The following is a 12,454-nucleotide window of genomic DNA, read 5'->3' on the forward strand; positions in this document are numbered from 1 at the left end:
TAATTCGTTGTAGGTATTTACAACAAACTCGACAACAGATTTGTGTAAACGGGGATTGAAATGTTGATTTCTAATCGTGGCATCTCTATTTGCAAGCAAAAAATCATTTTCATAATTCGCGATCAATGCTGCCTTGAATTCCTCATATGTATTGATGTGATCACGTATTGCCTTAAACCATAAGGAACATGGTGGGAGTAATAAATGAGGGATTAGCTTCATATATTGTGATCTATCTATACACATTATATTGCATTCGTCTTGAAACTTTTCCAGGAAAGAAGTAGCATTCTCATTACATTTACCACTGAATTTACTCATGGCCCGTATTTCACTCATCTTAACGCTTAACTTTACCTTCCTTTTATCATTCCGTGTACTTCTTGGGTGACAATTCCTATCCATAACATGATGTGTTGTTGCACCGTCTCTTATCCGCCCATCTGTACTTTTCGGATGTATTTCTTCCAAAATAATGTCTTCATCAGAAGTGGGTGGAGGCGAGGTCATCTCTTGTGAATGGGAAAACTCTAAACGATCACTAACCGTATTATTGTGGTGTGCGTTGTCGTTGACCTGTAGCTTCCTCATTTCCTCCTGTAGAGTAGCTATCAGTTGCGTATTTGCGCGTATGTTGTTTGAATTATTGGTGACCTGAACCTTCTGCTGACGAACAGAAGATTCCCTTACTTCTAAATCCTTCTTTACACCACTGATTTCTTGTATAATGTGGTCGTGATTATCCTGACAATCCTCAGATATTCTTTTTAACTTTCCCTCGAACTGCGAGGTGATGTCGTCCATCGCCTGGATAATTGATTGTTTCGTTTCATCTGACTTCTGTTCCATTCGTTTACTTAATTCTTCATATCGCTTGTTGGATTCTTCAGACTTCTGTTCTAACGTCTGCTTCAATTCGTTGGACATATGAATCAAATTTTGTTCCAATCGCTTCATGGCTTCAGAATCGTCTTTACGACATTGTTCTTGCCGCTGTAAGGCTAACAAGATTCGGTCTTCCAGTGTCATTCCTGTTGCTACACTATGTTCACCGTTGTCACTATCATTGGGTTCATTCTCCATAGCGTTACCGTTCATTTTTCTTATTATTATTCTACCACTTCTCAGTCTTGTGAAATTTATATTCATTAACTTTATCACAAAAGTAAATTCACCCTTACTTTGCTTCGGGTAGTGAATTTACAAGATGGTCCCGGGTTCCGGCAAACCAAAATTTTTATAACGAACTTACCAAAAGGTAGTCGTCAACCTGGTTCGATTGATGATATCAAGAACTTGAGTGGTAGTAACTGTTTTCATGTAAAAAAATATCTCTAGTAATTATATATCATATTATTCTCACCTTCTATATCAGAATTATAAAGTTGATGAACGGTTTTAAATGGTTTATTCGTTGATACACTTTTAATGTACTTTTTCTTTACACTGTCGTACACACATACATACGATTAGGTATCCATAAACAATTACCTAGCAACGAACTATATAATAATCTCTATATCTTACCGATATTAAAAACCTTCTTCTTTTGTTATTATTAAATTGACATTCTATAAGGTATAGTGCTTATGTATGAGCACTTTCTACCCAAGGTACAGGTAATTATTAACCTATCCAATATTTCGTTATAAGCAATGAATGAAGGTTTGATCGTAGACTTTTCAATTAAAAAAAAAGAAACATAAGATAAAACTTTTTAGATATAAATAAATTGTAAGTATAGCAAAATTAAAAGAATAAAAACATTATTTTCCCTTTTGCTGTGAGTTTGGTTTAATTTCTATAATTAAAATTCTAAGGTTTATTATTGTTTATATTTTGAGTTTTATATACAGGGTGCTTCAAAACAACACTGACAACGTTTGGGAGGTGATTCCTGACGCCAATATAAGACAAAAAGTATAGATCAACCTGGGTGCAGAAACGCTTCCTTTCGGAGTTATAGGCTGCCGAAAATGTGAAAAAATGAACTTTAAAGGTCCATAGCTTCAATACTATGAGACCTACCATAGTCGGGTCAAAACTTTATTTAGGAACTAGTATGTGTGCTCTATCCAAATATCCATGTTTCAGAATCCTGCGGTACTTCCGCAACAATTTTTATAGAGTGGTTGGTGAGTACTTCAAATTATATGTCTGTAGTCAAACAGCCTCTATAAAAATTGTTGCGTGAGTACCTTAGGATTCTGAAACATGTATTTTTGAATAGCTCAAATATTAATTCTTAAGTGAAGTCTTGAGCCGGGTACGGTAGGTCTCATAGATTGGAGCTATGGAGTTTTTAAAGTTCTTTCCTTTTCCATGTTTTCGGCAGCCTATAACTCCGAAAGGAAATATTTGTGCACCCAGATTGGTCTATAATTTTTGTCTTATCTTAGTGTCAGGATTCATTTTCCAAACGTTGTCGGCGTTGTTTTGAAACACCCTGTACCTATGGTAACACCAAAATCCTTCAAATGTCCAGGGCTTCCGAGGGTCTTATTAATCCAGCCCTGCTTCTGGACAATTGAAGCTCCGAGCACTTCCATCTGCTTTCGTTGCGTTAATAACTAAAGCTTTTGACCACTATAGAAGAATTTAGGAATGTTGTAAAAGTGTAGAGACACTACTTTTGTCTCTATGTCAACATTGCGTTGCTCACAGTTTCAATGACTTTTACCTGATACATTGGTCAGAGTATTTAGATAAATGATGTAGGAAATTTTAGGCGATACAGAAGGTAAAATAATAAGAAATGAAAGTTATTCCTACGTTATGGCCTTACTGTTCTGTACAATTTGTGCTTATAAATTATTATTATAAAAGAAGTTGTATGATCGCTTTCTTTTCTCAGTTTTTATCACAGTATTGTCAAAACATAACTGACAAATAAGTGATATCGTTAGTAGTAACCGGCCAGGCGTCGATAGACTGGCAACATATTGTACTTGGGAATTATTAATAATAACATAATAGTGTTAACATAACCAGCAGGAACCGGAATGGGAAATGGCGGAAACTTCATAACGAGGAACTACATAATTTATACCGTTTACGAAATATTATTAGGGTTATCAAGTCTAGGAGGATCAGGTGGACAGGTCAATTGTTCAGAATGGAAGAAAGCAGGAACGCTTTCATAGTTTTAACTGGAAATCCAATCGGAAAATGTCCATTAAGAAGACCTAGGCACAGATGGGAGGACAATATTAAGATGGATCTCACAGAAATAGGAATACAAACCAGAAACTGGGTCCAGTTGGCTATGGATAGAAGTTAGTGAAGAGTTCTTCTGAACGCGGCATTAAACCTCCGGTTCCATAAGCCATAGAATTAGTTAGTTTAGTTTTATTTGCTGTTTCATTTGCTCCATTGAAAAATAAGTTAAGATCAAGCACTTAAGCCTCACGTATATAAGAACTAAACATACTCCTTACTCTATACATTCAAATTAAATTGATTCTGATATTTCCAGAATCGTTAAAGGATGCTTAATAGAAAAAAGTACCTTTGTTGTGTCTATAATTTATTTTACATCACGTTTGAATCTTTGATGGAAAGTCACGATTCGACCTAATTTGATTTCAATGTAATGAATGGACCAATTTTTTATACTTATATAGAAAAGCCTCAGCGCAATGTTGACATAATGTGTTTCATGTACTTTGTTCATATACGAGGGACAGTCGAAAAATTCCCGGAATTCTGTTGTAGCTCTTTATTACCACAATATAAATACACATTTACTTAATCGCCTTTAAAGTTGGCTCCTTGAGAATACACACACACACACACACACACACACACTTGTTTCAGCGATCTTGCAATTGGTGTAAACACCGGCGAAAGGCCTCTTTTGGTATCTTCCGAAGTTCAGCCGTCGCGTTTCTTCTACGTTGGCGTCGCGTTCATTTGATTTCTTCTACGTTGGCGTCACGTTCATTTGATTTCTTCTACGTTGGCATCGCGTTCTTTTAATTTCTTCTATGTTGGCGTCGCGTTCTTTTAATTTCTTCTACGTTGGCGTCGCGTTCTTTTGATTTCTTCTACGTTGGCATCGCGTTCTTTTGATTTCTTCTACGTTGGCATCGCGTTCTTTTGATTTCTTCTATGTTAACGTCGCGTTCTTTTGATTTCTTCTACGTTGGCGTCGCGTTCTTTTGATTTCTTCTACGTTGGCGTCGCGTTCTTTTGATTTCTTCTACGTTGGCGTTGCGTTCTTTTGATTTCTTCTACGTTGGCGTCGCGTTCTTTTGATTTCTTCTACATTGGCGTAATGGAAAAGGCCAAACATCCGATGGTGCTAAACTGTTTTCAAGCCCATCAAACTCTCTCAGTCAGATTTTTCCCTAATTTGCACATCAACTTGATGTTTACGCGTTGCTCGATCTGTGAAATTGCGCCGACTGATTACCACACACTTTTCTGTTTAGCAACACTACTCGTACACTGTCTATTAAGACATGTTCAAACTTGTTAAATTCAGAATTAGGCAACCTAGGGACTGTATTGCTCAAGATTCATTGTGATTGTATCTCAAATACCAGAACTACAGCAACATTCCGGGAAGTTTTTGACTGCACCTCGTATATCATTATTCATAGTGTTATTTCCATTGTTTTAACTATTTGTTCCTTTCGATTAACGTTTAAAGATTTGAAATAGCCACTCAATAAACTTGCGTTTTCTCCTTTGGGTTTTGAAATGTGATAATCTTGTTTAACTCCAAAAGAGACAAAACCACGTTCAAAATACCATGAAGTAAAGATGAACTAAATGGCGTAGCAGCTGCCCCCGCAACTCCCGCAGTGCGGGGGGGCCCCCGATGTATAGGGGCCCCGAAGTCTTGCGATGAATAAAGTTTTAAAGAAGTAGAACTTCCACCTTACTTGTGTCGGCTTTACAAGTGGGGCCCCTTCTCTATACTTTGCCTATACTTTGCGGGGGGGCCCGCAAAAGTGTGCTACGCCACTGACTAAATATTAATGTAAGGTCACGTTGTTAGGCTGTATAAAATCCAATCTGTGACTTCTAATATTTATCCTTATGAATGAATTTTAATTTAGTAATTTTCTTTCTGTTAACAGGAATGCCAATGTATAATCACGGGAATTACATAGTACGACTAGGACATCTTGTAAAGTGGCTAGGTTTACAAGCTGAGGAGCTAGGTGTAGAAATTTATCCCGGCTATAGTGGTGCTGAAATTTTATATCACCCAGATGGCAGTGTTAAAGGTGTGGCCACAAATGATGTAGGGATTGCAAAAGATGGCTCACCAAAAGTAAGTTGTCTTGTAACTTATATACGATAAATAACCATTTTTTTTTTTTTTTTTTTGGTATTGCATCAATTTTTTAACAGCTGTGAATTCAGTGCTAATGTAAAGAGTGAAACATTCTCTTATTCTTTGTATATTTTAGGTGTGATATTATTGTTGAATATCTGTATGACAACCTGGAAAGTGATACGAAATCTTTAGTTTAATGTCTGACGGGAGTAAATATCGATCTGCTTCAAGTTTAATGCGTGAAAAAAATATAAGATCGTTTAAATATTGTCCATAATGGTAACAGTTTAAAATATACATTTTGATCTTGTAAAATTCTCCCTGTAAACGGGTAGGTAGAGCTTAATAGAGTAAAATTATATGTCCGGAATCTTTTCCTACTACCGATTTTATTATAAAATCTAGTATAAATAGTATTCTACAAGAATAGTACAACCATGTAATTTCTTTAATGCAAGATAGAGGAAGGTGACCCAAGGACCGAGCAGCCTAGAGCAGGATCCCTACAGAGCTCAGCAGCAAAGTTAGATTAAATGGATTAGGAATCCCCAAAGCTCCGAAGCAAGCATAGAGGTGGTTTGAAATTATATGTCCGGAATCTTTTCCCACTACCGCTTTTATTATAAAATCCAGTATAAACAGTATTCTATAAGAATAGTACAACCATGTAATTTCTTTAATGCAAGATAGAGAAAGGTGACCCAAGGACCGAGCAGCCTAGAGCAGGATCCCTACAGAGCTCAGCAGCAAGTTAGATTAAATGGATTAGGAATCCCCAAAGCTCCAAAGCAAGCATAGAGGTGGTTTGAAATTATATGTCCGGAATCTTTTCCCACTGGATAAGCTTGCATATGTGCATTATTTTTATTCATATTAGTTTCATTTTTTGTATATAGTTTAATGGTTTTAGTGAATTCCTTGTGATTCTTTTAGTGATTTTTCTGGTGAGTTTTAGTGAGTTGTGTTTGCATTGGCTGGCAACAGTGCCTTCAGTGTGCTATTCAAGGTGTGTCTGTGCATTCGACAACGTATTGTGAAGTGCAACTAGGCAAACATATTCATTCATAGTTTCAGAAAGGCATATTTATTCATAGGCTTTAGAGAAACTCATGTTCATTAATATACAAGATTTACATGTTCTTAACAGTGTTTTAGAATGTTACTCAGTTTATGTGTGATCGAAGACAAAGTATGATGGTTAGCAAGCAACATGTGGTTTAGCTAGCAGCAAGCAACGATTACTGCAGAAAGATGTTAAGATAAGTAATTCATTGTACTAATATTTAAGTATTATATCAGTATATTAACATATGAACAAAGCATGTTATATTTATTGTATTAACACATGTACCTTTAAATAAGAATTGAAGCAAGTAACATCTCAAATATTCGTCAAGTCTTATTTCTCGTTCCTTCATGATATCTGGGTGAATCAGTAATATGGGTTTAATCATACAGTTCATTAGCTTTGGATGTGATATGTGTGATTTGTAAATAAAATACATAAACATATCACCCCTTCACACATCATCATTTTTTTGGTCCTCCGTCCACCGGATGTCAGAACGAGAAACGTGACTGCATTCTTCGTTCTCGTGTGTGTTTGTGTGCGTGCTGCTGTCATAAGCAGGACAGAACTGTTCATATCAGTACAGTGGTGTGTGTGCATTCAACCCAGCTGAATTCAAGGTTACACGTTTGTAGGTCACTCAGAAGTAAAAAAAAGAAAAATATATTGTCAGCGGTTTGAGTAGTTAAAAAAAAAAGACTGAAACAATGGCAGAAGTGCAGTTGGGTCAATTAATTAAGAAACGTGCTTCGGTCAAAGGTCAGGCAACAAGAATACAGACATTTCTTCAAAAACTACAGAATGAAAATAAACCTAGCATACAAGAAGCAAGAACAAGGCTAGTTGCACTTGAAGGGGTTTTTATTAAGTTTGATGAGATACAGTCAGAAATAGAGCTCTTGGATGAGACGGGTGAACAAGAAACGCACAGAATTACATTCGAGGAACTGTATTATGATTCAAAGGTTAAGTTACAAGAATTTATTGATAGTTTTGAACAAAAAACGGATTCAGGGACAGCAAATAACAAAGCTACAAATTCTAGCAATTCAGTACAGTTGCCTAAAATTTCTTTGCCCATATTTTCCGGGAAATACGAGGAGTGGTCGCCCTTTAAGGACATTTTCATTTCCCTTATTCACAATAATGAATCATTAAGTACAATTTGCAAATTTCAATATTTGCGCACATCACTCAAGGGAGAAGCGTTTACATTAATAGCAAATCTGCCAACGATAGAAGTAAATTACGAAATCGCATGGAAGCTTCTTGTTGAACGCTACGAAAACAAACGGTTGATAGCTTCGACATATGTACGAGGGTTGCTCAATATCAAGCCAGTAACGAAAGAAAACGCTAAAGACATTAGACAATTTGTAAATACTGCTCGCAGTAATTTTCAAGCCCTTGAAGCATTGAATTTGGACAAACCTTTGCATGACGTACTACTAACACAGCATTTAGTAGAAAAACTTGATTCGGCAAGCAAAAGGGAATGGGAAACTGAGCAAAGTAGTGACTCCTTTCCATCGTTATCGGAATTATTTTCATTTTTAGAAGGTCGTTGTCAAATGTTAGAAAACATTCGTCCTACTCAATCTGAAAGTACTTATGACAACAAAAGTGTAGATTCCAAAGCAAAAAGAAAGAATAACAGTCAAGTGAATGCGTTTGTTACTGTGCTTCCAAATGCATGTAATATTTGCCGTAGTAAAGAAACGCATGCTGTTTTTCGTTGCCCAGAATTTCTGAGTGCCAACATTAATCAAAGAAAGGAGCTCGTGAAGCAAAATAAACTATGTTTTAATTGCTTAGGTAATAAACATCAAGTAAAGGCATGCAAATCAAGTACATGTAAGAAATGTAATTTTAAGCATAATACACTGTTGCATGAAGATACTACTCAGGAGGCTACTAACAAAGACAGTTCAAGCAAAACAAATAACAATACTACTAACGTACCTAAAGTTAAGGAACAGAATCAGGTTCAAGTTCAACCACAGGACTCTTATTGCTCATTTAAGATTAATTATGGTCAGCAAGTCTTATTAGCAACAGCGTTAGTTAACGTAACAGACACTAAAGGTCGTTTTCAACAATGCAGAGTGTTATTAGATGCAGCGTCTCAATCGAATTTTGTAAGCGAAGCTTTAGTTCATAGATTAGGTCTCAAGAAAACGAAAAATCGTGTTCCCATTAGAGGTATCAATTCTGTAACCTCCGAAGCTCAGTACAGTGTTAAAGTTCATATTTATTCAAGAACATGTGATTTTAATGCAGTGGTCGATTGTTTAGTATTGCCAAACATTACAGGTTGCATACCTTCTAAGGATATTGATTACAGTAATTGGAACTTGCCAAAAGATATCTGTTTAGCCGATCCAAATTTTAATCGCTCGTCGTCAGTGGACATGCTTATAGGTGCGGGGTTATTCTACAGTCTCCTCGAGCCAGGCCAGAAGACTAGAAAAGGAAATTATCCAGTTTTGCAGGAAACGAAGCTAGGATACGTTGTCGTCGGAAATATGCCTTCAATACCCGAAGAAGCCAACCAGTCGGTAATTTCATGTTTTGCTCAGATGGAGACAGACTTGAATACACAATTGAGAAAATTCTGGGAACTCGAAGATCTTCAGACTAAGATTTACACGCCGGAAGAAGAAAATTGTGAGAAGCATTTTTTAAAGAATACAACCAGAAATGGAGATGGAAGATTTATTGTCAAATTACCAAAGAAGGAAGAGAATGCAGCTTTAGGAGAGTCTTACAACATGGCACTACAAAGATTTAAGCAGCTTGAAAGAAGATTGCTACAAAATCCTGAGTTTCATGAACAATATGCCGCCTTCATGGATGAGTATTTAAGTTTGGGTCACATGCGAAAGGTTACAGAAGAAGACGTGAACAGCAGCAGCAGTTGTTATCTTCCACATCATCCTGTATTCAAGATGGACAGTACAACAACTAAATTAAGAGTGGTTTTTGATGCAAGTGCAAAAACGTCTAATGGCAAATCATTGAATGACATTCTTCAAGTTGGGCCAATTGTTCAAGATGACTTGTACTCCATTATTTTAAGGTTTCGGTTGTATCCAGTTGCATTTACAGCAGACTTAGAGAAAATGTACCGCCAAATATTAATTCATGATGAGGACAAGTGTTTACAACGCATCCTTTGGAGAAATTCAGTAGAAGAACCGACCCAGTCGTATGAGTTACAAACAGTGACGTACGGGACTTCGTCAGCATCCTTCTTGGCAACAAGATGTCTGAAGCAAATAGCGGAGGAAAATTCCAAGGAATTTCCAGAAGCAGCAGAAGTAATAAAACACAATTTCTACATTGATGATGTGTTAAAATCAGTACCAAACGTGTCAAAGGCCTTAGAACTACAGAAGGATCTTATTAATATTTTAAGCAGAGCAGGTTTCAAGCTTTGTAAATGGAGTTCTAACAAAGAAGAAGTACTTCAAGGAGTTCCTGAAGACTTCAGGGAAAAACAACAGCCAATCATACTTGGTCAGCAAGACGGTGTTAAGACTTTAGGAATAGCATGGATTCCATTAACAGACAAACTTATAATTTCGAACAAAATTTGTAAACACGGAACTGCAGTAGAAAGTAATGTTGCAATGACAAAAAGACAAGTCGTCAGTATACTGTCATCTATCTTCGATCCATTAGGTCTAATCGCTCCAATTGTCATCAAATACAAGAATTTCTTACAGAAGTTGTGGAAGACAGGGATGGATTGGAATGACCCATTAGACACAGTCCTACAAGTTGAGTGGAATCAATTAATGTCTTGGTTACCTGCGATGGCGAAGATACAAATTACAAGAAACGTAATGTCTTCGGAGAACGTTAAGGAAATTCAATTACATGGTTTTTGCGATGCAAGTGAAGAAAATTTTGGAGCAGTAGTGTACATCAGGGCTACAGACGAACAAGGAAACATTGAAGTCAATTTACTTTGTTCAAAGTCGAAGGTTGCACCATTGAAGAAGCAAACCTTGCCTAGATTGGAATTATGTGGAGCACTGTTACTTTCGAAGCTAATAGACAAAACACTATCCATATTGAATATAGAGGTCAGTGGTATACACCTGTGGACAGACTCGACGATAGTTTTGTCATGGATCAAATCACCTCCCAATCGTTGGAAGACATTTGTATCCAACAGGGTGGCTCAAATTCAGAGAATCACATCAATCAATCAATGGCACCACGTGCCTAGTAAAGAAAATGCGGCAGACATAGTTAGTCGAGGAGCGGATCCCAATACTCTTATTCAGTCTCGAGAATGGTGGCATGGTCCAGAGTTTCTTCACACAGCAGAATGGCCATGTCAAGAACAAAATGAGCCGGCTAATATTCCAGAAGAGAAGAAAGTCATGATAAGTTTGGTGGCAGTTTATGAAACAAGCTTTATGAAAAGGTATTCATCGTTAAACAAAATGTTGAGAGTAGTAGCATATTGTTTGCGATTCAAACATAATTGTCTTTCCAAGAAATTAGAAAGAAAAACCGATAGTCTTGACGCTTCGGAACTTCGTTTAGCGTTACACAGATGTATCAAGATAGTACAACATACTACCTATCATCAAGAAATATTGAACTTGCAGCAACAAATGGAAGTTTCAACAAAGAGCCCAATCAAGGATCTTTTTCCATTTCTGGACACGGAAGGAATGCTAAGAGTAGGAGGAAGATTGGAACATTCAAACTTGGAGTACGACAACAAGCACCAATTCATCCTACCTGCAGGTCATCATTTCACCCACCTGATAGTCAAAGAAGAACGTAAAAGGTTGCTTCATGCAGGACCACAGCTTCTTATTGCATCTTTGCGTACCAGATATTGGATTCCAAGAGCTAAGAAGATGGTCAAGGCAATAGTACACAATTGTTTGGTTTGTTTCAAGTGGAGATCAACAAGTTCATCACAGTTAATGGGACACTTACCCAAGGAGAGAGTAAATGAAGCAAGACCATTTGTACACGTGGGAGTGGACTACGCAGGATTCTTTAATGTCAAGCCCACGATTCGCAGCAAAATTCAAATGAAAGTCTATGCAGCGTTGTTCATCTGTTTAGCCACTAGAGCAGTTCACATAGAAATAGTTTCAGACTTAAGTTCTCAAGCCTTCATCGCAGCATTGAAGAGATTTATTGCTAGGCGAGGAAAATGCTTATCTATCTGTAGCGACAATGGTTCAAACTTTGTTGGCGCCAATCGAGAATTGCAACAATTTTTTGAATCCAAGACTAACAGAAAGGACATCCTGGAATACTCAGCTCAAGAAGGTTTAGAATGGAAATTCATTCCTGCCAGATCTCCTCACATGGGGTCATGGGAAAGTTCAATAAAATCCATGAAGTACCACCTACGGCGTGTAGCAGGAACAGCAAGTCTGACATACGAAGAGTTGAACACGTTACTTATTCAAATTGAAGCCATTCTAAATTCAAGACCATTGACAGCCATTTCCAACGATCCTACAGATCCAATGTATCTCAGTCCAGGACATTTTTTAATGGGAGCTACACTTCTCAGCCTTCCGGAACCAGATCTACTAGACGTGCCTATCAACAGACTAGGAAGATGGCAACGGATTCAACAAATGAAGCAGCATATTTGGAAACGTTGGTCCAGAGATTACCTCAACCAGTTACAACAAAGAAGAAAATGGAAGTCAGCTCAACCTAATTTACAACCGGGCATGGTCGTATTGTTAAAAGAAGACAATGTTCCTCCTCAAGTGTGGAAGTTAGGTGTGATTGAAGAAGTTCATCCGGGCAGTGATAATTTAGTGCGAGTGGCAACTGTGAAGTGTAAAAGTGGCATTTTTCGGCGCAGTGTTGCTAAATTAATTCCTTTGCCCCTAGAGCGTTAATTGATTGTGTTCAATCAAGGAGGGGGAGGATGGATAAGCTTGCATATGTGCATTATTTTTATTCATATTAGTTTCATTTTTTGTATATAGTTTAATGGTTTTAGTGAATTCCTTGTGATTCTTTTAGTGATTTTTCTGGTGAGTTTTAGTGAGTTGTGTTTGCATTGGCTGGCAACAGTGCCTTCAGTGTGCTATTCA

General features: G+C 37.2%; 1 protein-coding gene across 2 annotated transcripts in view; it reads left to right on the top strand.

Annotated features, from left to right (window-relative positions):
- Window positions 1-12,454, top strand: part of Etf-QO (electron transfer flavoprotein-ubiquinone oxidoreductase) — a 286,888-nt gene that overhangs the window by 16,968 nt on the left and 257,466 nt on the right. For both annotated transcript variants that reach the window (XM_081737734.1, XM_081737733.1), the window contains exon 5: window positions 5,088-5,284. In XM_081737734.1, the coding sequence (XP_081593860.1) occupies window positions 5,088-5,284 (197 nt within the window). The remainder of the gene's footprint in view (window positions 1-5,087; window positions 5,285-12,454) is intronic.

The sequence above is a fragment of the Thermobia domestica genome, chromosome 14 (assembly GCF_964235325.1).
Source record: "Thermobia domestica chromosome 14, izTheDome1.hap1.1, whole genome shotgun sequence".
Classification (NCBI taxonomy): Eukaryota; Metazoa; Arthropoda; class Insecta; order Zygentoma; family Lepismatidae; genus Thermobia; species Thermobia domestica.